The 27,485-nt window shown below is 41.2% G+C and overlaps 1 protein-coding gene across 1 annotated transcript in view; it reads right to left on the bottom strand.

Moving 5' to 3' along the window:
* Positions 1-12,665: 12,665 nt before the first annotated feature.
* Positions 12,666-27,485, bottom strand: part of GORASP2 (golgi reassembly stacking protein 2) — a 34,874-nt gene continuing 20,054 nt past the window's right edge. The window contains exons 3-10 of the mRNA XM_073305807.1: positions 26,516-26,719; positions 24,039-24,125; positions 23,328-23,458; positions 22,113-22,245; positions 21,874-21,997; positions 20,698-20,784; positions 14,626-14,736; positions 12,666-13,710 (exon numbers count right to left, since the gene is read on the bottom strand). Of these exons, the coding sequence (XP_073161908.1) occupies positions 13,418-13,710; positions 14,626-14,736; positions 20,698-20,784; positions 21,874-21,997; positions 22,113-22,245; positions 23,328-23,458; positions 24,039-24,125; positions 26,516-26,719 (1,170 nt within the window). The 3' untranslated portion in view covers positions 12,666-13,417. The remainder of the gene's footprint in view (positions 13,711-14,625; positions 14,737-20,697; positions 20,785-21,873; positions 21,998-22,112; positions 22,246-23,327; positions 23,459-24,038; positions 24,126-26,515; positions 26,720-27,485) is intronic.

The following is a 27,485-nucleotide window of genomic DNA, read 5'->3' as shown; positions in this document are numbered from 1 at the left end:
GAAGAGCCATGAGATCTTTCAAAGTTAAAATCAAACGATGGTACTCTGCCTTCTTAAATCTAATTTTCTATTGTATTTTTTTATTTGCCTCTTCTACCCTCCCCAGATTATTGGATTCTGTTGCTGTGAGCTGTCATACAACTATTCTCAACACCACATTACTGTTCTTTTTTCAAGTTTCAGCCCACCATGGAAGGGAAAAGGACCAAAAATGGATTAGAAACAGTAATGAAACTGACTAGTCTCTTTTCATCAACTGAGCCAAGAAAAATAGAAATCAGCTTAAAGAAGGAAAATATGATTTTGGAAGTTTTCTCTAAGTGTTACCGATAAGACTGGTAAAAGAATCTGTGTTATAAACATTTAACCTCTAAGTGAAAGGTAATTTTTTCCAGTTTCAGTTATTCTCAGTACCCAGCATACCATCTGGCAATGCTTGGCTTCCAGTTGGTTTCTATTTTCTTAGCAATTGCAGTTGCTCTCCAAAATGATTTTATCCGAGCACTGTTCAAATTTACAAAATCACTCAAATCCCCTAATGTTAGATTGCTGGGCTTGCTGGAACTGTCACTACTGGGATCATTTTCATTCTGTTTTCAATGTCTTCTGAACATGAACACATGTTAGGACATAAACAAAGCTGTGAAATCAGTCCCATTTCCTTCCCTGCAATTCTAGCATTTAAAATTCTATTTAGTCAAGCTTTCTTCAGTTTGATTGGTACCCAGTAAGTACTAAAAATGATCTGCTGCTGTACAAGTTTCCACCCCAGCTTCTGAGCGGATTTACTCTAATATTCTTATTGTTTGTCTCAACCATTACTGTTCATGTGGTTTCCTAAATCCCTTCTCCATGCTCTTTAGACTTTGCATAATAATAAATATTAATACATGTGTGTGTTGGTGTATAGGTGTGTATGGATGTAAAGTTCTGTACATAAGATACTGAGTCTTTAGTTTGGTTTTATTAAGAATGTTTTCAAGATTTAAGAATTGGTCTGTTGGGAAACTTTTTCTACTTAAGGTGGGATTTTCAGAAGCACTCAGCAGTGGCATAACTTTGCACCTATTGACATAAATGGGAATTAAATTTATCATAATTTACCTCATCATTCCTGTATGTTTTAGGCCGATGCTTACAGGATCAGTCTCAGAAATATGGTAAAGCTGTTAGCAAGGTATCAGCCAACCTGTCCTATCCCCACACACTGCAGGGTGTGGAAGAAGTGGAATATCTTTGCATCTGCTTGACTCCTCTTTATTGAGACTGTATGTGCAAATATGCATGCAGTGGTGGTGAGGCTGTAGACTATTAGAGAGACAAGGTGATTGAGATAATGTTTTATCTGAAGTTGGTCCAATAAAAGATGCTACCTTACCCACCTTGTGTTTCAGTGCAAATATGTAGCAGTTCAGATTCAGTGCTGAGACAATCAGCCATTTCTGGCTAATGTTCATTTATATAAGGGCAAGAAATCTGAAATGGCCCATCTGCTTCATGAAAGTTAACACACACTAAAATAACAAGGGCAAGGAAGAGACTTGCTATTAGCATAGGGTCTGTGCTGGAAACTAAGGGCTAGAGCTACAAAGATCCCCAAACTACCTGCTCAGATGCTGCCTAACCCTGTAGGTGCCTAAAATTCTCTAGATGCCACCCATTCCACCCATAAAGTCCCATGGCCCTTAAAAATCTGCCAGTGAGCATGTGCCCATCTCGTGCCTAAGCCCTGGTGGGATCCTCAATCTAGGAATTTCCCTGCTTGTCTTGCTTTGTGGGGCCCATCTGGTAATCCATTTCAGATGCTGCCGAACAGATCAGGTCCTACGCAAAACACAGCCAAATGGGGATGTGGTAGTACTCCCTCACCTTTACATTTTTAGCTCGGTGGTGGGCGCTCATCCAGGATGTAGGAGATGCAGGAAATGCGATATTCTAGGGTGGGGTGCTCTCAACCTACCTGGGGAACAAATATTCAATAATGGGCTTTTTCTATCTAGCAGCCAAGGGTGTAACACGATCTAACAGCTGGAAGTTGAAGGAAGACCCGTTCAGACTGGAAATAAGGCGTATGTTCTTAATGAGAGAAATTAACCATTGGAACAATTTATCAAGGGTCATGGTGGATTCTCCCTCGCTGGCAATTTTAAAATCAAGATTGGATGTTTTTCTAAAAGATCTGCTCTAGGACTTATTTGGGGAAGTTCGGAGGCCTGGGCTATACAGGTCAGACTAGATGATCACAGTGGTCCCCTCTGCCCTTCGAATTTTCCTGTTGAAGATGTTCCACTTCTGATAAATAAATATGCATTGGGCCAGAGAGTGAGAATAAGTCTATAGTGTGGCAGTTAGGGTACACAGCTGGGGGTAGGAGATCCAAGTTCATATTCCTGTTTTGATTACTTTGAATGTTTATACACACATCCTAGCAGGGGCCCCTTTAATGACATACATCAGGAAATGTGTTTCATTGTAGGATTTGCCTGTAGATCTAGAGATCCTGTGTAAACTGGAGTCTGCAGTTTGAATACACCTGCCAGCTGTTCTGGTTTTGTTACTACTGTAACAAAAGCTAAATGATGTAAAGAAACTTAGCTGGGAGTTCCTTCCTCAGTGAACAAAGCACTTCAATCTTCAACTATTGTGCTCCCTATTCGTGGCACAGCTCTCAAACTAGGGGACTGTTGTTAGTATGCGTTGCTGTGCTGGCAAAAGTAGCATCCAAAATTCCTGAGTGAGAGCGGCACACGGGGAGTCCATCTCTTCAGGGTCTGCTAGGTCCGGTCTCTTTCTTCTGGAGAGCTGTGGCAATGTCAGATGGTGCATTTGAGGCGGACTATCCATACAAATAATGGACAGAAATGATAACTGTTCTGTGCTAATGAGTAAAAAAATTGTATTATGAACTTCAAAAAAAAAAAATCTTTCTAACCCCAACTTGTTTGCCAGAAATGCTTGTTCAGGTGTAAGAGGCCAGGCTGTTAACTTACCACCCTTAGCCCTGGTCTACAGTACGAGTTTCAGTAGAATTTAGCAGTGTTAGGTCGATTTAATCCTGCACCCGTCCACATGACCAAGCCTGTTTTGTCGACTTAAAGGGCTCTTAAAATCAATTTCTGTACTCCTCCCCAGCGAGGGGTTTAGTGCTAAAATCGACCTCGCTGGGTCAAATTTGGGGTAGTGTGGACACAATTCAATGTTATTGGTCTCCAGGAGCTATCCCACAGTGCTCCATTGTGACTGCTTTGGACAGCACTCTCAAATCTGATGCACTGGCCAGGTAGACAGGAAAATCCCTGGGAACTTTTTAATTTCATTTCCTGTTTGGCCAGCGTGGCGAGCTGATCAGCACAGGTGACCATGGAGTCCCAGAATCACAAAAGAGCTCCAGCATGGACCGAACAGGAGGTACTGGATCTGATCGCTGTATGGGGAGAAAAATCCATGCAGGCAAAACTCTGTTCCAAAAGACAAAATGCCGATATATTTGCCAAAATCTCCAAGGGCATGATGGACAGAGGCTACAACAGAGACACACAGCAGTGTTGTGTGAAAATTAAGGAGCTCAGGCAAGCCTATCAAAAAACAAAGGAGGCAAACAGTCGCACTGGGTCAGAGCCCCAGACATGCTGCTTCTACCCCCCTACCACTACCCCACCACTGTCTGTGGACACCTGCAAGGGGGGAGTCTCATACAACAGGGAGGAGCATTTTGTGGATGAGGAAAATCAGGAGGAAGTTGAGGATAGCGCAGAGCAGGCAAATAGAGAATCCCTTCTCCCCGGCAGCCAGGAACTCTTCATCACTCTGGAGCCAATATCCTCCCATCCCTCCCAAGGCAGGCTCCTGGACCATGAAGCTGGAGAAGGCATCTCTGGTGAGTGTACCTTTGTATATATAATACAGGGTTTAAAAGCAAGTGTGTTTAATGATTAATTTGCCCTGAAGACTTGGGATGCATTCGTGGCCAGTATAGCTACTGGAAAAGTCTGTTAATGTGTCTGGGGATGGAGCAGAAATCCTCCAGGGACATCTCCATGAAGCTTTCCTGGAGGTACTCTGAAAGCCTTTGCAGAAGGTTTCTGGGGAGGGCAGCCTTATTCCATCCTTTATGGTAGGACACTTTACCATGCCAAGCCAGTAGCAAGTAGTCTGGAATCATTGCAGCACAAAGCAGGGTAGCGAATGGTCCTGGGTTTTGGTGGCATTCAAGCAACATTTGGTCTATGTCTTTCTGTATTAGCCTCAGGAGAGTGATATCATTCATAGTCACCTGGTTGAAGTATGGGAAATTTGTTCAAGGGGACATTCAGAGGTGCCTGTTCCTGCTGGGCTCTTTGCCTTTGGCTGAAAAGAAATCATCCCCACTGTTAGACACGTGGTGGGGGGAGGCCCGTTCATGCTGAGCTGTTCACGTTTGGCTGACAGAGATCTTCCCTGATACTAGCCACATGGTGGTGTGTGTGTGTGTGTGGGGGTGGGGGGGTGAGGCAATCATCCCAGAGAATTGGGGGGGGGGTGGATTATGCTGCACATTCACCCTAAAACAGTAGCCCCTCCTTTTAAATGGCCAACCCAACAGGCTTTGCTTGATATGGGAAAGGAGGGCACTGCTGTTTGAAACTGTTCCCACATGTTATGAAGGTTGAAGAAGCCCAAACCCTTTGCCTTACCATGGCTGCCTGCAAGCTGAATTCTGTTGCCCAGCCGAGGGTGTGTGATGTCTCGCACCAAACTGGCAGGCACTCAATATAAGAGGCAAAATGCGACCTTGTACCAAAAGCACATGTGCTATGTAATGTGAATCGCTTGATACAGTGCGAAATAGTCTTCCCTTTGTTCTCTAAAATGTATCTGTTAAAATACTACTCTCCCTTTTCTTCCTCCCGCAGCTGAAAATGTTTCTACGCTCTCCCTATCATCTCCATCTCAGAGGCTAGCGCAGATTAGAAGGTGAAAAAAAATGCACTTGTGATGACATTTTCTCAGAGCTCCTGCAGTCCTCCCGCACTGAAAGAGCTCAGCAGAATGCGTGGAGGCAAACAATGGCAGAGTCTAGGAAAGCATTAAATGAAGTGATGAGAGGAGGGAGGAGCACGATGAGAGGAGACAGGATGCAACACTGAGGCTAATGGGGGAGCAAACTGACATGCTCAGGCGTCTGGTGAAGCTGCAGGAAAGGCAGTAGGAGCACAGACCTCTGTGGCAGCCCCTGTATAACTGCCTGCCCTCCTCCCCAAGTTCCATATCCTCCTCACCCAGATGCCCAAGAACATGGGGTGGGTGAGGCTATGGGTACCCAGCCACTCCACCCCAAGCAACAGAAGGCTGGCATTCAATAAGTTTTGAAGTGCAGTGTGGCCTTGTCCTCCCCTCATCCACCACCCGTCCTGGTGCTTCCCTCCTCACCCACCTCTCCCAGGCTACCTTGCAAGTTTTCCCCCTATTTGTTTCAAAATCATGCATTCTTTATTAATTCATCAACCAATGGCTTTGCCTCTGAAAGCGGTGATTGAAGTGGGGGGGGGAGGTCGGTTGACTTACAGGGAAGTAGAGTCAACCAAGGGGGCGGGTTTTCATCAAGGAGAAACAAACAGAACTGTCACACCATAGCCTGGCCAGTCATGAAATTGGTTTTCAAAGCTTCTCTGATGCGCAGCGTGCCCTGCTGTGCCCTTCTAAGCACCCTGGTGTCTGGCTATGCATAATCGACTGCAAGGCCATTTGCCTCAACCTCCCACCCCACCATAAATGTTTCCCCCTTACTCTCACAGATAGTGTGGAGCACACAGCAATAACAATGGGAATATTGGTTTCGCTGAGGTCTAACCTAGTCATTAACTGCACCAGCGCACTTTTAACCGTCTAAATGCACATTCTACCACCATTCTGCACTTGCTCAGCCTGTAGTTGAACAGCTCCTGACTACTGTCCAGGGTGCCTGTGTACGGCTTCATGAGCCATGGCATTAAGAGATAGGCTGGGTCCCCAAGGATCACTATAGGCATTTCAACGTCCCCAACGGTAATTTTCTGTTCTGGGAAGTAAGTCCCTTCCTGCAGCTGTTCAAACAGACCAGAGTTCCTGAAGATGCATCATTCACTTTTCCCAGCCATCTCACGTTGATGTCGGTGAAACGTCCCTTGTGATCCACCAGTGCTTGCAGCACTATTGAAAAGTACCCCTTGCAGTTCATGTACTGGCAGCCAAGGTGATCCGGTCCCAAGATAGGGATATGCATTTCTTTTATCACCCCACCACAGTTAGGGAACCCCATTGCAGCAAAGCCATCCTCTATGACCTGCACATTTCCCAGAGTCACTATCCTTGATAGCAGCAGCTCAGTGATTGGATCACAGCAGCCCCTACAGTAGATTTACCCACTCCAAATTGATTCCTGACTGATAGCAGTTTGGCGTTGCAAGCTTCCAGGGGGCTATCCCCACTCGCTTCTCAATTGTGAGGGCTGCTCTCATCTTGGTATTCTTGCGCTTCAGGGCAGAGGAAAGCAAGTCATAAAGTTCCATGAAAGTGCCCTTACGCATGCGAAAGTTTTGAAGCCACTGGGAATCATCCAGACCCGCAACACTATGCGGTCCCACCAGTCTGTGCTTGATTCCCGGGCCCAGAATCAGCCTTCCACAGCATGAACCTGCCCCATTACCACCATGATGTCCAAATTGCCAGGGTCCGTGCTTTGAGAGAAGTCTGTGTCCGTGTCCTCATCACCGTGCTGCTGTCGCCTCCTCGCCTGCTTTTGCAGATTCTGCACAATAAGGCACGAGGTGTTTACAATGCTCACAACAGCAGCGGTGAGCTGAGAGGGCTCCATGCTTGCCATGGTATGGCGTCTGCAGGAGAGCAGACTTGCAGTGGAAGTGGTGGATGACAACGGATGCTATTTATACAGAACAACGTGAGGACCTGTGAGGTGGATTCATGGGACCAGGAGAGCAGAGTTGCAGCGGAAGTGGTGGATGATGACGGTTAGCAGTCCTACTGCACCATCTGCTTAAAGCAGTATGGCATCTGCATGGAAAAAAGGCACAAAATGATTGTCTGCTGTTGCTTTCATGGAAGGAGGGGCGACTGATGACATGTACCCAAAACCACCCGCAACAATGTTTTTGCCCCATCAGGTGTTGGGAGCTCAACCCAGAATTCCAATGGGCAGCGGAGACTGTGGGATAGCTACTCCCAGTGCAACGCTCTGAAAGTCGACGGTAGCCACGGTACTGTGGATGCACTCCACCGACTTAATATGCTTAGTGGGGACACACATAATCGACTGTATAAAATTGCTTCCTAAAAATTTACTTCTATACATTCGACCTAATTTCGTAGTGTAGACATACTCTTAGTGTGTGCTATGCTACACTGTACCAGTGCTGTGCTCCGATTTCTCTTCCCCCAGCGCAGTGAATAACCACCTCAACCAGATGCTGCTCTCTTAGAGTGAAATTTGGTCTTTTGTTAATGTGAGATGCATTGGGGAAGAGAGAGGAAGGCAGCCAATTGGAGGGTCCCTGAACCATCCTGCCTCTTGAGGAGAATTAGTGAGTAACTTAAGGAAAGAGCATGAGAAGAACACAGAACACAGAATCATAGAATTGGAAGGGACCTTGAGAGGTCATCTTGTCCAAGAAGTTAAAAGAAGTTTTGTGAAAATAAACACCGAAGAGTTTGAAGGGAATTAAATAGTTGGGGGGTTGTAAAAGTGCTAAAGAGAATGTTAGAGTATTTTTTTTTAAAAAAAAGAGTGCTTAGTTTAATAATAATAACCCAATGATGGCAGTATAATTTAGTGCAGTGACGCCTGGTAAAACCCTTAGTAAAAAAACAAATTATGGACGGGGGGGGGCAGGTGGTGGTAACTACCACCACTAGATGCTTTCCCCCCCCACGAAGTCTTCCAGCTTTTCTGAAGGGAATGGGCCCTTCCCAAATAAAATGTCTACAACTACTCCCTTGTGCTGGTTGCTGCAGGCAGAGTGATAATCTGATTTAAATTATTGGACTATGACTAATTTAGTCAAAAACAGAAATGGGGATTTCTATATAACTGGACTGCTTCCGAATGTACTAGTGGGAATATATGCTGGGTACAGCTGTGCTTAAAAAAACATGTTCCGAGCAGGGCCAGAGGTGTTACTCAGTTCAAGTAACAGATTGTTTAAAACTAGGGGGTGGGGGTGCACCTAATAAGTTGAAAAAGAACTACTGCCTGTTTAAAAAACCCAAGCTGCTTACTAAAGCCTTAACCAGCTAAGAGCCTGAAGGAAAAGAAGGGAGTATAAAGACCAATAACATTCTAAAATACAGCACTTCTCACAGCCAAGGCCAAAAACCCCATTACCGTGCCTATTTTTAGTTAAAAAAATAAAGGAATTGTAAGATGGGGGTCACTGAACAATTGGATTGTGGTGCTTCCTGTGTTGGACCAATGCGGGTTAAAATAAACCACTAGTAATTAGCCTGCCGTGGCTCTTTGGAGAGTGGAGGCAGGCAGCAGTGCTGGTGGATGACGAATGCAAAAGACTTGAAGTGAGCATTTACCTTGAATAGTCAAAAGTGGGGAAAAAATAGCTACACCTGAAGTCTGAGCTAGTGCCAAAGACGTCAAACCCCCACCCTCTGAAGTGTGCGGGGAATAATCCATTAGCAAGCCCTTCTTACTGGAGCCAGCTACTGCCCCCTGCAAACAGTCCAGCAACACCTTTGCTTCGCCTGCAGATGCAGGGTGCAGCAATAGCCCCACATGGCTGTCAGTTTCACACACGCTTGGGGGAGGGGGGACTTCTCTCACTGAAGAAGGAAAAGAGCTCAGGTTCCAAGGTTGCCCTTTTCTGGCCTGCGCAGACTTAAACTGCCACAAACCCACCTCATCCCTGGACTGCAGTGATCAGGCTGGGCTGGTCTCTAAGCCCCAAACAGGCTGCTGCTTGTAATGCAGTTTTCAAGCCACACTTCAAAACGCACATGCCATAACTAGCCTGGTGTTTTTAGTTCTTCATAAAATTGCCAGTGGGTTCTTGGAGTCCAGCAACAGCGAGCCAGAGCAGGTCCCCTTACTGGTCTTCTCTGCCTCCAACTTACCGCTGGGTGGAGGTTAGGCATAATGCCTTAAAATGTTGTGCTTCTGTCCAGCTGTCACAGAGTCAAATGTGGTGAATTTCTGAGAAAGACCACAGACACTGCTGGGCCTTTATTGGGCATTTCCTTGCCAGTTAAGGCAAAGAAAAACTACCCAGTGCCATCTAGTGGCACAACACAGCTTTCTCCCTCCGAAGGCAGCAGCGAGATTCTACAGGTGTAACGAAAAAGGTCTCCAGTTATTTTAATTGACTCACTGTACAGGAATATTTTACTCCCTCTAGTAACACGTTTGCATATGATGGGATTGGGAGTAGCTTTCCATGTATCAGGCCAGAAAATACCTCAGTGAGATTTTGTTCAGCCTTCAGCATGAGCATCCAAATTTATACAGCTCCTTCACAATGTGAGCAGCTGGTGCTGGAATGGCAATGAAGACTTAGTACTCATGTACCAACTTTTAGTAGGTAATAAATTTCTTGAGCTTGCCAGTAATTAAACATAATGCCAATTCCTGGCTATTGATCAGCATGGCTCTTGCCCTGTGCTTACAGAAAAAGAGTGACCAGATGTAGCTTTCAGAGTAACAGCCGTGTTAGTCTGTATTCGCAAAAAGAAGAGGAGTACTTGTGGCACCTTAGAGACTAACCAATTTATTTGAGCATAAGCTTTACGTGAGCTACAGCTCACTTCATCGGATGCATTCAGTGGAAAATACAGTGGGGAGATTTATATACGTAGAGAACATGAAACAATGGGTGTTACCATACACACTGTAACGAGAGTGCTCACTTAAGGTGAGCTATTACCAGGATGAATAGCTATTACCAGCAGGGTGGGGGTGGGGTGGGGCGAGGAGACCCTTTTGTGGTGATGCTCAAGGGGGGGCTATTTCAAGCTGGGAACGTCTGAGGAACAGTGGGGGGAATAAACATGAGGAAATAGTTTTACTTTGTGTAATGACGCATCCACTCCCAGTCTCTATTCAAGCCTAAGTTAATTGTATCCAGTTTGCAAGTTAATTCCAATTCAGCAGTCTCTCACTGGAGTCTGTTTTTGAAGTTTTTTTGTTGAAGAATTGCTACGTTTAGGTCTGTAAGCAAGTGACCAAAGAGATGGAAGTGTTCTCCAACTGGTTTTTGATGTAGCTTGTTGGACATCCCTGGGCATGCCGAGCTATTAGCTTTTCAAAGCCACAGCTCTACCACTGCCAGATTAAATATGAATCTTAGCTCTCTATGTATGTGCAGTCTGATAAACTTTAATTGCATGATCATATGGCTTTTAGCTAATCTTCTAATACAAAGTGCCTCTCAGACAAATCACACAACCGGTCTCCATTTCTCCTATATGCAAAATGGGACTAGTATATTGCATTAATTTAGTCCTTCAGCAGTAGAACTCAATGCGCGTTACAAACATGCATTATTAGCTCCAATTACACATGGAGTAGCTACTCAGATACAGATAGTTGAATACATGAGAGGGTGAGTTACAATTAGCTGAGATCTGGCTCATGCCTGCCCTGATGACACCCTGCTATGCAAGGTCTTGCAGAAAGTAGATGACTTCAGGGAATTTGGGAGCATGCTGAGGAAGAGCATCCAAGCAACGTTCTCCAAGGTACTTCCTATCCCATGAGCAAATAATTCTGGAAGCGACAATAAGTGGTGAAGGGTATAAAGTTTTGTGGAACACTGGTCCACCATCTAGGAGGGAGGCCTCTCAGTTATTACCATCCTGGAGACTATGTAACTGGAGGGGAATGGTAGTTTCTTCAAAACTCTCTCTTGAACCAGGCATATTGTTTAAATGAAAGCTTTACTTAAAGCAGGTGAAATTTTAGTTTTCCCCTAAATTTAGTAAAGAGTTTTGCATAGTGTTCATCAGGGTCCAAAGCAGCTGAGGTCTCTGTATACCAAACATAGTTCAACATTGTTTAGTAGTGGACATGTGACAGAGCCATGTTAGCACATCTGACTCTTTGGGCCCATTTATTCCATCAAAATACATACAAGAGACTCCCATCTCCGCTGGAAGGGGGAATTGAACCAAGATCTCCCCCATCTCAGCTGAGCCCTCTAACCAGATAAATTTAAGGGGATGCTGCCTGTTCCTCCAGCTGGTTTTTGGGGAAGGTTAAGTGTACTCTGAGAACATAGGTCACAGAATTAAGCCCTTGGGTAAGGGCAACCTACACTGAGGATCCTGATGAGATTGAAAGTAGCAGTATACATGCTCGCTGGCAGGTTAGGCAGCAGCTTTGGGGGAATCTGTGCTACCTAAATGCTGAACTGCCACTTTAGGTGTTGAAGTCCTTTTCTGGATCCAGCTTCTATAGACTTGTTTGCTTAGTTTTTTTTATAGTCATGAATGGTGCTGTGCCCTGCTGCAAAGGCATAGGAGGGAAGAACGGCAGTGATGTTCAAGTTTTCTGATCTGCCTGCAGTATCACCCTTTGTACATGTGAGTGGGGGTAAGGAAAAATGTTAGCTCCAGTAATTCAAACACTGTGGGCAGAGCCTCAACTTCAGTGTAAGGAGATGGAATGGGAAGTACTGCAAGTATGCTGTAATCTTCACTACCACAGGGGAGGAGACATGCTTTCAGTTTGACAAAGGTAGCTTCTGGCTGAAAGAATTCTTCCTTGATATTTTTTAAAATGATTTATTTTGTAAGCAGAGACAGGGATTAGCTCATCCCAAAGGGGCTATAAGCACAAGCGCTGAGATCCCCATTCCTGCTGCAAAAGTGTTTTTGGGTGCACTCTTACAGAACTATTAGTGAAAAGACAAAAATCCACCTCGCTTGTGACCACTAAAACCCCTCAATGCCAACGGGCAAAGGGTTCAGTGTGCTGTAACAGCAACTCTTTACAAAAGTCTCAAAAAAAAAAAAAGGTTGTCATAGCGATCCTTCAACAGGGCTCAGGGTGCATCTATTTTTAACCTGCACTGCTAAGGGAGTTGGCTTAGGTCTGAGAAGACTGTTGAGGTGGTTGTGGCAGGGAGCTGCCACCCAGTTAAGCACCAGCAAGTCTTCCCTTGCTGGTGGTGGGGAAGGGTGTAATAAGGTGATTCTCAGTCCTAGGCAGCCTGACTAGATCAGGCAGACTTTCAATGTGTCCTGTTCAAGTGCAAATCACTCAAAGTATCCCCACCCTGAGGCATTAAGCTTGAGGACCACCTTTGAGCAATACGAATATAATACTTGTAGAAAAAGGAAACTGATGCCCTTGATGTATGTGAAGATGCCAGCTATTGCACCATGACAAGGAAAGATTTGCATTTCAACAGTAGATGAAGAAACCCTACTACATTTTGTAAAGCACTTTATTGATGTAGCAGAGTCAAAACACTCCCCTTCATCCTGAGAAGCAACTGAAATGCAAGCCTGTGCCACAGACATCACTGAGAGGAATCTTACCAGTGTCAAATGCACCACTAATACTAGGTCATGCCTCCCATCCTTTTTGGTGACAAAGACTATTTTCTCTAGGGTAGGGAAAAAAGTCACTGAAAAGTGAACACAAGGTTGTCACATCTTATATACTGAACAAAAATATTGTGCTATTTGTGTCTCAGAATAAAATTCCAGGACTTTATTGCTGTATGTATGTTTTCCTCTATGTAACTTTTCTTACAATAGTCCAAGTGCCACCTTCTGGTTTAAAACTGTGCAACATTTAACATTCATTTTCTTCTAAAGACCATTATACAGTGGGGGTGTAAAGCAATCCAGCAGCAGTTACAAAGTGTTGCCTGACTATTTTTTCTTAAAAGATTAAGATAAAGATCTGTACACAAGCTGAATAAAAAGATGCTCAATTGACAGACCATTCGGTAACTTTAATAAAATATTTTAAGGTGGAAGTTTTGTAATGCTAAAATTTACAACTAAAACAAAAGTAAACACTCCCCCCTAACCCCCCGCCCCCATAGCCACAAGATTTCCATACTTGTAAAGAACAAGAAATCTGGTATGTAATTGTCTCACAAACCTAGTTCATTTCTAACAGAAGCAAAAGTTGGGGAGGCTAGCAGACTGTCAGCCTGTTAAACCTGCAAGTTTGGCAGTGGAAGTCTGTTTCACTACCATGATGCTTCTTTTTGGTTGTTTAAATACAAGTCTTTTTCTTCCCCTCCCACCCATTCAGCACACAGTATGAATCCCATTTCCTTTTATTTATTTTTTATCCTCAGTATTATTTACAGGACTCCTACAGATAAAGTACAAACGAATATGAAATTAATGGTAGTTTGCGTCTTCAAATATGCTTTCCATGGCTAAATTTACCAAGACACTCCAACAGAATGATTTGAAGTTATGATGATTCTGAAGTATGAACAGCTGTGACCGTGGATGGTTTTTCATTTACTGTAGAAGATTCATTTGATCTGTCATCAACAGGAGTTGCCTTAGAGGTGGGGACAGCAGTATCCAAGGTGAGTGCAGAAGTTTGTTCTACGCTTACAGTTGTGCTATGGGGAAGCAGATCTGTAGGTGGAGTAGATACCTCTGTGACCAAAGGAAATTGTGCAAGAAACTCAGGTGGCATTGGGAGAGGAGTTATTCCAGATAGATTTAGAGGTGGAAAGGAAGGAAGTGGTGGCAAACCTAGAAATTTAAAAAAAAGCAACAAATCACACACCATTCACTTATACTTCTTTTAAAGTTTTCCCCAGGATGCCATGTGATCAGTTTGATCTACACTAGAACTATGAGTCTGCCAAGCCTCTTTGTTCCCCTAGTCACTATGGGATTTCTTCTGCTCCTATTGAGTTTAGTGGGAACATGATCAGGACTTTTAAACAACGATAACTCAGAAACAGCTAGTTTTAAAGCTTTAAATATTTTGAAAGCCAAACAATCCTCCTCAACTAGATCATCAAGCATTCCTTAAAAAGGTTAACAATAATGGAACTTGTGTTGGCCTGCTGACATGTACAAGAGGCAGCTACAGCCTCGAGACAATGCTTTTAATGTATTTATTTCTACTACAGCCTGGATTTTTTCCAGCACATCCTAAAACTGCCAATGCCCACAGAAGCCTTGTTCCACTTTTTGCTTGCTCAATATGTATTTTTCAGCAGTTGTATTCAGTATCATAAATTTAGTATTTCTGATACTTATTCTGACTTCTCAATCTTGGCTGGCACACAGAAAATATGAACTGTGCATTTCACTAAGCCTCCCCAAAAAGCTATATACTCCCTCTAATTTTTAGCACAAAGGAACATCTTTTGAAAGTCTTTATGAAGCCCTAAATCTGATGGGGGTAATGAGGAAACATAAATCTAAGACAGGGAGGACTAGATTGGATTATTTTGACACATTCCTTGACTGAGCAGAAGAGGTCACTAATGAGAGCACCATTCCATTGCAGCTCTGGCAACAGAATCAACCACCCTTTTCATGAATGAACCATAGAGCACAACATGGAGTTAGTAATGAATGGGTCGTATCAAGGAAACAGTGTGGTCTAAGGTCTTCAGAAACCAGTTACTGTAATATTTACATTTGTAAACATACCAGGATGTAGGATTTCTGACAATCCAGCACCAGGAATGATGGGTGGTGCAGGTAAATTCAGACTAGAAAGACTGGTCAGGTTAGGAAGTCCAGTTGGTAATGACATCAGACCTAAAAAACAAATACGAAACCTCAATTTCAAGAGCTACACCTAGCCAGCTGAAAAACTGTTCCAGACAGAACTTGCATATCACTGGCTCACACCATACTTCAAGTTGGTGGTTCTTTTTACAAATGGGAAAGTGAATAAGCTTCTCTTTTGATCTTAAAATGATGATGAAAGGGATTTACCTATACACAGTAATCACAAGAGTTAGGGCTAGAAAAATCCCATTTCCCAGCTAATTCTATTTTTACTATCATAGTAATGAGCATCTTCTATAGGATTAGCAATAATGAAGGGAAAGGGTTTATTTTTTTTTTTAAGTGACAAATAAAAACAGGAAAATCAAGGCTAAAACAAAACAAGCAAAAGTGTTAGTTATAAACACAAATAGAAAAGGCTAAGGTTAAGGACAAAAAATATACAGAAATAAGGGCAAGTTTTAAAGTTATTTTCAAAGTCAGGCAAGGGTTATAAAATGCAATACAAGTGTGGAATTAAGATATCATTCTGCCAACAGGTATATCCTGTTTCCTCCCCCACTTTCCTTTTTTTTTTTTAAATTGATCCTCTATGGCAGTGGCCTCCAAAGTTTTTGGATTGCGCACCCCCATGGTGCCGCTGAAGAAAGGAGGAGGAAAGACCTGACGCAGGTGTGCCACTGGAAGGGAAGACCTGCTACAGGCGTGCAGAGCTGCCGCCGAAGAAAAAAAACCCAGCAGAGTGCCATCCGGTGGCTCTCCTCCTGCTGCACACCCCTGGGATCCTCTGGCGCATCCCCTCGGGTGCACGCACCCCACTTTGGAGACCACTGCTCTATGGAGCACGGACCACCTCTTCCTTCTTAAGTGTGTACACAGGGTTTAGGTTAATGAGGACTAATCCTGAAATAAACCTTGTGTGTCACAACATTAATAGAATATTGTAAAATAAATAACTTTTTTGTTGGATCTTATTTAAAAGCAAAAATCAACAGATTCAAAACAGAACTAGCCCAATAAATAGTTAAGATTAATAAGTAGGTCAGCAGTAAAATAATGGCACACTGATTCACAAAGAGAGCTTATCTTTAGACTGAAAGCTAAGACTAGTGTGAATATTTATCTGGGAAACTCTTAACTGTACCCAGAAGCCCACCCTTAGCTACTAAAAAGGCTTTAAACATCTATACTTGTAGTAGTGAAACTGTAAATCAAAGAAGTGAACAGTTTCCCTGGGGATTTCAAAACCACATTCATATTGCCCAGAGTTGGCAGGGAAATGTTCACGCTTTAATGAAAGCTAAACTTCCTAGCAGTTTGACATTTTAACCTTGTGGTACAGGAATTTAGAATTTCCTGACATCATCATCACTTCACACACATACTTAACTCTACTGTATTTTCTTCCCACACTGGCAAATCTGCCTCCAAGAGTTTTGGGTTAATTTTTTTAAAACTTTACTAAATTTCCAATATTTCAGTTACATTAGCATGCAAAGTACATTAAGTAATCCTATGTATCCTGTACCAGTTAGTAGGAAATATATAGAGAAATTCTACATAAGACTTGCATTGTCTGTCAAACCTACAATAGAACGATTTTGGCACATAAGGATTCAGTGTTTCATTAATCTCAGTGAATAAAACATTACTTTATTCACAGGGTATGTAGCAAGAATTTCCACACCAGTCTAAAATAATACATTATGGAAACTGAGCTAGTAAGCCTGTGAAATATAGGAACTCTCAACAATTTAGAGAGATAATGGAATCATCACTAAACGTTTTATGGTAGATTGACAATGCCATCTTTTAGCAAAATTTAATAGGCTATTATCTAAACTGCTGTCAGAAACTTTAAACTGATCCAAATGCAAAAATAGTTGGCTACCACCCATTGTTCTAGATTGATAATCTTATGATAAACTATGTGCAGAGTATTAATATGAATACTAAATTAATCCAGTGTAAATATACTTATGTAACTTTAGTCTAACCATACATAATGTGTTGCAAAATAGTGCAGTTAATATGTCAAACATATCTGACACCTAAGCCAGTGGAGCATAGCAGTCACAAGAGAGCTCTTAAGCCCACCCCACAGATTTGCTTCTCTCTAAAAAGGAGAGCCCGACTGGGCTATAGGGTAGCTGTCTCCTTCCTGGGCAAGGGCCTCTTGCTCTGCCCCTTTTCCCTGAAATGTAGCTAAGGCAGTCATGCAGCACTGTTTGTGGTGGGGAGAAATGAAGTCTGCTGAGAGCAACTTCCAGCTCCACTAGCTATTCAGTGGACATCTAAATACCCAACAGAAGTAAAACCCTCAGTCTTTGGGTCTTGCAGAAACTAGTCCTGCAAGACCTCCAAGATGTACTGAGAGTTCACCAAAAGATTAGGCGCTGCCAGATTGATTGAAATATTAAGAATTAAATGTATATAGGCTAATTAATAGCTGAAGTATAGTGTGATTTAAGTCTAAAAATATTTGAAGGATGTAAATATCAAGGAGAGAGAGAGAATGAGAATCATTTAGTTGGGACATGAGGGTATAATTAAGAAGGAGAAGAAGTTAAGATAGGTATCCTTTCCTGATATCTCCTAATTTTTTTTCCTGGCAGTAAGCTCTATTAGGCTGTGAAAATCCCATTGCTTGAGACTAGACTGGACAATGCACTACCAGATGTACATTAGAGATTAATCCTTCATTGGCAGGGGATAGACTAAATGACTTAGCAATGAACCTCTATTAACTTCCATGTTCTTTCTTATATTGCATACACATTCAAATAGACAGCTATTTTTACATCAAGATGACCTCCACGTCTATGCCTTGTGTGTGCGTGCACTTATGGGGACAAAATCAGAAAGGCCAAGGCCCAAAATGAGTTATACCTAGCAAAGAACATAAGGCAATAAGAAGAGGTTCTATAAATGCATTAGGAGTAAGAAGGACAAAGGAAAGTGTAGATCTACTACTTAAGAGGGAAAGGAAAGCTAACAAATGACATAAATAAGGCTGAGGTATCAAGTGTCTATTTTGCTTCCGTCTTCACTAAAGAAGTTAATTGTAACCAGACGCTTAACATAATATTAACAGCAAGAAGGAAGGGACACAAATCAGAATAGGGAAAGAACAGGTTAAACAATATTTAGATGTATTCAAGTTGCCAGGGCTTGATGAAATTCACCCTAGGGTACCTAAGGAACTAGTTGATGCCATCATGGAACCATTAGCAATTAACTCATGGAAGACAGGTGAAGTCCCAGAGGACTGGAGAAGGGCAAACAGTACCTATCTTTAAAAAGGGGGAACAAAGAGGACCTGGAGAATTATAGACTAGTCAGCTTACGTTCGATATTTGGAAAGATAATAGAGCCAATTGTTAATCAATTTATGAGCACCTAGAGGATAATAGAGTGATAAGTAATAGCCTACATGGATTGGTCAACAAATCATGCTAAACCAATCTGATTTCCTTCTTTGACAGGGTTACTGGCCTAGTGGGTAGGAGGAAGCAGTGGACATGGTATCTTGATTTTTAATAAGGTTTCTGATACAGTTCCACAAAACATTCAAGCAAACTAAAGAAAATGGCCTAGATTAAAATGCTATAAAGTAGGTGCATAACTGATTAGGAAAAAAAACATTAAAAAGTATTTGTCAATGGTTTATCATCAGACTGGGAGGATATATCTACTGGAGTCCTGCAGAGGCCTGTCCTAAGTTCAGTACTATTCAATATTTTCATCAATGACTTAGATAGTGAAGTGGATGATATGCTTATAAAAATTTGTGGATGACACCTGGAGTTGCTATCACTTTGGAGAACAGGATTATAATTCAAAATAACCTTGATAAACTGGAGAAGTGGTCTGAAATCATCAAGATGAAATTCAATAAAGTGTTACACTTAAGAATGCACAAATACAAAATTGGGAATAACTGTCTTGGCAGTAATATCGCAGAAAAAGGATCTGGGGGATTATAGTGGATTGCAAATTGAATGAGCTAACACCATGTTGCAGTTGCAAAAAAAGGCTAATATTCTAGGGTGTATTAACAGAAGTCCAGTATAGGAGGTAATTGTCCCACTCTGCTCAGCACTGGGGAGGCCTCAGCCGGAGTACTGAGTCCAGTTCTGGATGCCACACTAAGAAAGATGTAGACAAGTTTGAGAGTCCAGAGGACAGCAACAAAAATGATATAAGGGTAAGAAAACCTTACCTAGGAGGAAAGGGTTTAAAAAACAAAAACACTGGGCTTGTTTAGTCTTGAGAAAAGAAGGGGAGACCTGATAAGTCTTTGAATACGTTTAAGGGATGCTATGAAGATAACTACAATCAACTGTTCTGTACATCCACTGAAAACAGTACAAGTAGAATGGGCTTAATCTGCAGCAAGGTACGTTTAGGAGAGATGTTAGAAAATAAACTTTCAAACTATAAGGATAGTTTAAGAACAGGAACTGGTTACCAAGGAAGGTTGTGGAATCACCATCACTGGAGATTTTTAAGAACAGGTTAGACAAACACCTATCAGGGGTGGTTTTAGTACATTTGGTCCCACCTCAGTGCAGCAGGATGGACTAGACGACCTGTCGAGGTCCCTTCCAGCTCTACATTTCTGTGATTCTGTGTATTTCATCCCTAACCAACTTCATATTCATGTGCATATATAGGCCTTAACATCTCAGTTCCACTGTAACGTAATATGCATTAGGTATATTTCAGACCATAGAAATTTAATGATGGGTTGATTATATTTTATTTTTACTCCAAATGTCAAACTGCAGTGAAAAATCAAATTAGGATGAACTCCTGACCCACTGAACTCAATGGCAAAACTCATTTGTTTCAACAAGGCTAGGATTTCACCAACATTTACTGTAGATATAATTGTTCCCTGAAAATGCAGATATTACCAAATTGGGGGATTTTCAGATATTTGAGAGTCCAGTCCCAGTTTGCCAACCCACTACCTCCTCTTTATTTAGATTACGCCTCAAAACTCTGTTCCACAGTGTGACAGAGTGCTAGGTACAAAGGCCTGAGTTAGCACTCTTCACAGCAGCCCCATTCAGGTAAAGCAGATTGGAGCTGACTATACAAGGCTGCACCTCATTTGTGGGCCCAGCAGGGCAGAAAGGCCAATTAAGCTATTAGGCAAGACCCCACAACTAGGCACAGGAAGGAGGACAGAGAGATTAAGCTCCTCTGCTTGGGAAAGGTCTTAGGTATGCTGTGAGGGTGGTGGGATGCAACTGTAAATAAACTACACAGGGTACTGAACCAGCAAAAGGGTCTCCGCAAAATTTGTGGACTGAGACAGAAGCAGGACCAAGGCAGCCTTGTTACACAGTGTTCTAGAGAATCAACATTTAAAAAACGTAATTGAATCATTAAGTTGAGCACATGTACCTTCTCCTTCCTATCGGTCACATCACATCTAAAAATTTGATTGTATGGTGTTTGAGGCAAAGGCCACACAAATTTTTTTTCCTGTTATGGGTCTAGCACAATTATAAGTGCTGAAGAAAAAATATGTTCTAAGTGAACAGCAAGTATGGTTTATCTAGATATAGAAATGTAGGGCTGGAAGGGACATCAGACATAATTTCATCCATCCACTCATGCCAAGGCAGGACCAAGTAAACCTAGATCTTCCGTGAAAGGTGTTTGTCTAAACTGTCCTTAAAACCTCCAATGACAGAAATTCCACAACCTCCCTGGGTAACCTATTCCAGTACTTAACTATCCTTAGAACACCATTACACCTTAATGCTGTTAGAACACATTATGACAACGAAAGGGACAAATTACTCCTACATTCCAGTTAAACAAAATGACAGAAATGGACATACATGGATAAACAATTTTCTAAAGAATGGGGCCAAAAAATACAAACCTCCTCTTTCTCCCTATTGTTCTATACTATCTTGCGTTATTTTGTTTCTAAAATGTTTGAGCTTGCTCAAAATTTTCACTACTCACCTGGCAATGTAGTTGCTGGGTTAACTGGTGGCACTGAACTGAGGGACTGATTTACTTGTGGTGGCAATAATGGTACTGTTGGGACACCTAATGAAAGATTCATGTAAGTATATACCATCATTTCAAATATGTCCAAGTATGCAACATTCCAACACACTTCCTCACACAGTATCTCAAAGAGGAACTTATAGGTTAGGACATAGGATTTAAAAAAAATAATAAATTTCATGATTTCAGCTATTTAAAATTTCACAGTATTGTGGGTCACAAGATTATTGAGGGGTGGGGGGTTTGTGGTACTGCGACCCTTACTTCTGTGCTGTTGCTGCTGGTGGAGCTGCCTTCAGAGCTTGGTAGCTGGAGAGCAGTGGCTACTGGCTGGGATCCCAGCTCTGAAGGCAGAGCCGCCGCCAGCAACAGCACGGAAGTAAGGATGGCCTGGTATGGTATTGCCACCCTGACTTCTGCACTGCTACCTGCAGAGCTGGACCCCCAGTCAGCAGCCAGCACTCTCCACCCACCCAGCTCTGAAGGCAGCAGTGCAGAAGTAAGGGTGACATGGTATGGTATTGCCACCCTTACTTCTGCACTCTGCTGGCGGGGCGCTGCCTTCAGAGCTGGGCACCTGGCCAATAGTCGCCGCTCTCTGGCCGCCCAGCTCTGAAGGCAGTATAGAAGTGACCCCACCTGCAACTCCCTTTTAAGTTAGGGCCCTCAATTTGAGAAACGTTGGTCTCCCCTGTGAAATCTGTATAGTACAAGGTAAAAGCACAGAAGACCAGATTTCATGGTCCATGATGTGTTTTTCATAGCATGAATTTGGTAGGGCCCTACTTATAGGGATTCAGTGTTTCTCCATTAGCATTTTATGCCATGTTTATAAGGTTTTGCTATCAGTAATTTTGAACCCTGGTGTTAACAGGTTAGGAGTCACTCACCTTACAGTGAAAGTACATTGTACCATCGGGCTATGATGTGAAATATACTAAGTCCTAGTTTTTGGGAAATGGTTTTGGAAGAGGCAAAGGGAAGAAGTGAACTCTGGAAATCATATGCATTTCTACAAACATGTTTTCTCTTTGTGAAGTTAACTGACAAATCCATCTTTCTGAATTACAGAAGTCAATAAATTATGAATGCATTTCACAAGTGAGGTTGTTTTTATTTTATACATACCTGTACTGAGAACACTACTGACCGTAGTAGGGGTTGAACTAATGGACAGTCCTGACAGACCCTGTTCAATTCCTGTTGTTCCAGGTGGTAATGTGGATGGGGGATTAACTGAAGACAGTTGAACCTTACAAAAATGAGGTGTTAGTAGTTATGTTTCACTGGAATCCACAACAATGAAAACAAATGTTAGTTATACTTTCACAGTTATTTTATCAAGCACAAAAGAGATTACAACTTACCTCTGTAAATCCATCTTTGAGTGGACTGATGGGTGCACTATGCATTTGCCCAGGGAGAGAAATTTTCTTTCCCTCTTCAAATGGACGTGTAGGTATCCGATGTAAATACCCATAGCCAATGCCACAACCTAGGCTTTTAAAATATGAACATTTAAAGGTTAGACAGGAACAGACCAGTCTGACCTTGGTACATGCATAAGCCACCATCACCATGGACCCTACACTAAACAAACAGCACAGAACAATCTTGCCTAATGTGAAAAGGACTCAGTTCTCGGATTCCCAAAAACCACAAGAATGGTGTCTTGAACTACAGCAAGACACAGAAGTGTGTCCACCAACAGAGCTGTAGGCACTTATTGAAGAGACTTATTAGATTAGTCCATTCCCTTGCGACTACAGGATTGTTCCCCCTACAGTATTTTTTCCAAGGGCTTCCTTTGTGTAATCCAGTTTTAAGTGACAACTAATGAGGCTTCTATAACTTCCTTTGGAGGACTGGTTTACAATATACCATAAGCAAATAGCTATTAGAAAACATAGCCAATTACCTGCAAATGGCTCAAGATGTCATAATGAATCTCAAGATAGAATAAAGCCTATTGTTATATGGAAAAGTACTAGAGTACATGTCATTTTTCTGTGGAAATACTCTCATTAGTAGATTATACTTATTACTTTGAACCTCTATAGCTCCTTCCAACCACTAGTATCACTACACAAAACCACAGGTATTCAAAAGATTTAAAAACTATTAGAAACATAGCTAAGCCTCAACCACACCCTTATAAAATAGGTTTACAGATAGGGAAATAAGGTACAGAACTTAATTACCTGCCCCAAATCAGAGTAAGTTAAAGATATAGCTGAAAATACAACCCAGGTACATCAGTTGCAGTCTTCTGTTCTACCTACTACATGCTTTAGCATATTATACTGTATCAAGATTTCAAGTCTAATGCACTAAGCATTCATAAAGTTTTATGAACTTTTAAATGAGCTAATTTGAGTAACTACAAAAAAAACAAGGGCCCTCCTACAAACTAATTCGTATGTAAATCACCATTGCACACAGTTTCTTATTACCAGTAATACGCTTTGCAACAGGAATTACCTTTTCCTCTGTTTCTACAGCATCAAGCACAGAGGGGCCCTAATCCTGAATGAGCTAGGTGCTGCTGCAAAACTATTATTTGGTATGTTGAATTAGCTTACCTGCCTTCTCCACCCCATGCAGAATTGGGGGTAATAATCACCTCTCGACAATTATCCGTGTCTGTGTTGTACACATAAAGTTTTAATGGTTTTCCTTCATGTGTTTCAATGAGAGAGAACAGATCTTCAGACTGAAAAAAAATAGGAACATTGCAAATTGGTTAATTTTTTTAAATAGTATTTTAATTTTAGGATCTATAAACATGGAAACTGCCATCTCATAGGCTCCATTGCAGAACTAGCAGAGCCTGGCACCTCTGAGGTGTTTTATTGCAGGACTAGAGCCTTAGAGCATGTGTGCGTGTAAAATTTCAATATACTCCACAGATAAAATAGTTTATTTACATTTTCAGACTGAAAACAGATGATAAACTACTACATTTGGTATGATAACTCAGATTTCAAATCAGAATAAAAAAATTAAAGTTGAAATTATGTTTTACTACTTGTTTAATTCCTAATAAATCTTTCAAATTATTTTAAAAAAGTGTAAACTAATCCCATCTTATTATATGAAGGCATTTTAAACAGCATTTTTAAACTCTAAAGTTATATCTGTGTACTCAGAAATGTAGACTTGCTGTGCCAGAGCTCCTCCAACTAATTGGCAAAGAATGTCTATTAGCACAGGATACTGAGAAAGTTGGGCTTAATATTAATATTGCCCTGGTATTCTGCTTCTTGTAAATGAAATTCAAAAAGTTATACTACCTCATTCATGACAGTATCTGCTCCGATGACATAGTCACTATGTGGTCTAAGACCTGCTAGTGCAGCAGGAGAATTTGATTCGACTTCCTAGTTTCAAGATATAAAATTACAGAAGTTAAATATGCTCAAAGTATTAGCAAAGACAGTAATAAAACCCTTCCCAAACTTTGAGTTTAAAGGAATTAACACACACAAAATGTAAAATGTTCCAAATACTTAGTCCCGTTTTAAAAGATACTGTAAGATATTCAAAATTCCTACTACAACAGTACATATGCAAAGATAAGATTTGATAAGATATCCCGCAGACATATGGATCTCTGATTTGTCACTATTATTCCCTGCCACACAAAATGTTTTGACTCCAGTCTTCAAGCTGGAGGATGTGTTGGGGAGACCTCAATATTTATGCAAAAATGAGTATTAACTGTTTAGTGTATTCTTACAATGTTAGGTCATTACAAACTAGATTGCACCTTTATTGAATTTTAGGATGTAGCTACAACTATGTTATACGATGATACCTGAGAAAACATTACTGGATACAAGCCAAGTGCCGAGGGAGTTAGCTTGTTTATGACCCTTGGACTGCAGCCTAACAGTCTGGTCTATTTGCCTTTGTTTTATGAATTGAAAGATGTGTATGTCTAGGTGTATGTATGTGTATGAAGGATGTGTATTGAAGGATGTCAAATGGTAGTTGTGTGTTGTATGGCATTTTCCACAGGCATATTTGATTTTCAAATAGAAATTGCTGCAACTGGGAAAACACCATTTACTTGAATAGACAAAGCTTATCACAGAGCAATACTTCTTCGGTATAAAATATCAATGGGCAAAAAAAGTTTTATCCCTATCAACATTTTTTGCAAATAGTTAGTCCTGACTTCAAAATGGTGTTAAGAGCAAAAAACAAAAAAAACAAACAAAAAGGTCATGAATAGGGATGTGTTATCCCAGTCATAAACTAGGAGTAAAGTGGGTTTCTTTCAATAAACACAATTACAGCTTCATTTTTCAAATGTAAAAGAACATTTATGGTTGGGAAAATATTTTACAGACAACGTTACTTATAACATGTTTCCACTCAAAAATAAAACCTCTTGTAATTCTTTAGATTATTACAGTGCATGAACCTCTTTCAGATCTATATTCACAAATATTTTGTCTAAAGTAAGCATCTAATGTCATAACTTCCTAATGCAATTGCTATGTTAATAGGAAATGGTTACAGACCAACACAGCAAGATCAATTGCTTAACTACCTATCTAAGAAAATATTTTAAAATAGAAATTTATATTGATGCAGTATTTCAGCAACTCCTCACGAAACAAGAATCACCTCTTCAAAGATTAACTTAGTAACTCTTCCAGTTTGAGGACAAGGTGGAAGAGGTGATATCTTTTATTAGTCTGACTGCCGCTGATGGAAGAGATAAGCTTCCGAGCTTACGCAGAACCAAACCCGAAGAAGAACTCTGTGTAATCTCAAAATGTTAAGACAATTTTAAAAACTTTTTAAAACTAGGAACATTGAACTTTTCAACAGGAATTGAAATTCTGTTTTTAACCCTAATGAAACTGAAGAAATATCTCAAATAGAATAAAAAAAATTAAAACCTCTAACATGAACATTATCTGAGAGAGTCCTGCCACAAAAGACCACAAGCACTTAGAAGTGTGCTACATATTCATTAAAGGGACTGAATGTTCAGGAGCTGAAGGTGTCAACAAAACCAACTCATGAAGCCACCGAGTCAATACAAAAAGGATACCAATGAATATTTTAGTCCAACCCAATCATAAAAAGGTGCACCTTGGTCTCCAGTAAAGCTACGACCCGAGAAACTCCCAGTGATAAAGCTACCACTGCTCATTCGGGGTGTTTTTTTTTTTTTTTTTTTTTTCATCACCGAGAGAGCTCTCCCCAGCAATAAAGCACATCTACGCTGCCCACGTCACAGTACGGTCGGGGCTGCGCTGTAACATGGGTAGTGTAGACATACCCTAATTGTAAGGATAGTTATGTACTGGAATAAGTTACCAAGACATGGGAGGTTGTGGAATCCCTGTCACTGGAGGTTTTTAAGAGCAGGTTAGACAAACACCTACCAGGGATGGTCTAGGTTTACTTGGTCCTGCCTAAGTGCAGGGGTCCCTTCCGGTCCTACATTTCCGATTCCGTGACTTTGCTTACTTGTAATTGTGGTGACTACTAAGGTATGTAGATGAACCCGTGTCTAAAAATAGTGGGAGCCACATCCCTAAGTTGGCCTACCATTTCTTGTTTCTCTATACAACATTTTTTAGTAACTTTGGAGATAAATTACTTGGCACTGAATAGCTAGCCTTCCCGCTCCACAGGTGCATGTTTGTAACTTATTTTCAGCTAAAAATTAACAATAAATGCAATATGGTTAATAAGTTGTAGGCAATGACTTTTTACAGTAGAGAAACCTTGAAAAGATTGTACATACCAATACATGCCATACATTTTCATTGGCTCCATCAAAACTGCAGAAACGAATACTCACTCCCAGCAGGCCCTGTCCACCCCACATATTACTGGGAGTTACTGATGTTTCTCTCAGTTCCAGCGTTTTGCTACTGTACACTTGCATTTTTACAGGCTTTTCAACATTTGCTTTCAACAGATCCTTGAGTGTGTCATTGTCTTTATTCTGGAAGTACACATACAAATCACTTTGGTTTATAGTGTTTAACAAAAGTAGTGTTCAATTTTATAGCACCAAGTTTGCATTTCAAAGGTCATACAGAGAACACTGAGATTAGGAAGTATTTATTGGATTTCTCTACAGTGGCTTTCATATTAAAAAATTTCAATTCCTCATAGTTTCCTATCAAGTAATTTCCTTAACTTCTCTATTCAGAAACAGAAATATACCTAAAGTTTTGTCTTGATTTTTTTACACACAAACCACCCAAAACGTAAGCAATTCAAAATTAAGGAAATTAATTCTTTGTGCTTTAATGTGATAGGAATCTGGCATTGGTAAGCAATGATCTGTCTTATGCAATACATAAACTTAACATGGTAAGTAATTATTAAGCTTCCAATCACTTTGTATACAAAAGTCTTTAACTGTAGGGTTAAAGTGCTGAACAAGCAAAACAAGAATTGTAACAGGGCCATTCAACATGATGTATAAACTTACTTTTTGTTTGCTGCAGAAGTGCAGAGTGACAGTTTCTTCTGGACTTGTGAAAGTAAGCAAGCTTTCAAAATAGACATTTTATAGATAGACTAATGTTCCTATAGGATAGTGATATTCAGAGTGAGGCTCACAAGCCACAAGAGGCTCTTTTAATGAGTCTCCTGTGGCTTTTTGCAGCACATAATATTAAAACCCTGTGATTTAATTAACAGCCAATCAGAATGTTTTACTGTTATTAACCAATTGTAGTTGATAAAATAATACTTGGTCA

Source organism: Lepidochelys kempii, chromosome 11 (genome assembly GCF_965140265.1).
Source record: "Lepidochelys kempii isolate rLepKem1 chromosome 11, rLepKem1.hap2, whole genome shotgun sequence".
Classification (NCBI taxonomy): domain Eukaryota; kingdom Metazoa; phylum Chordata; order Testudines; family Cheloniidae; genus Lepidochelys; species Lepidochelys kempii.
The sequence above is the reverse complement of the archived record's forward strand: the minus strand, read 5'-3'. Positions and strand labels throughout refer to the sequence as shown.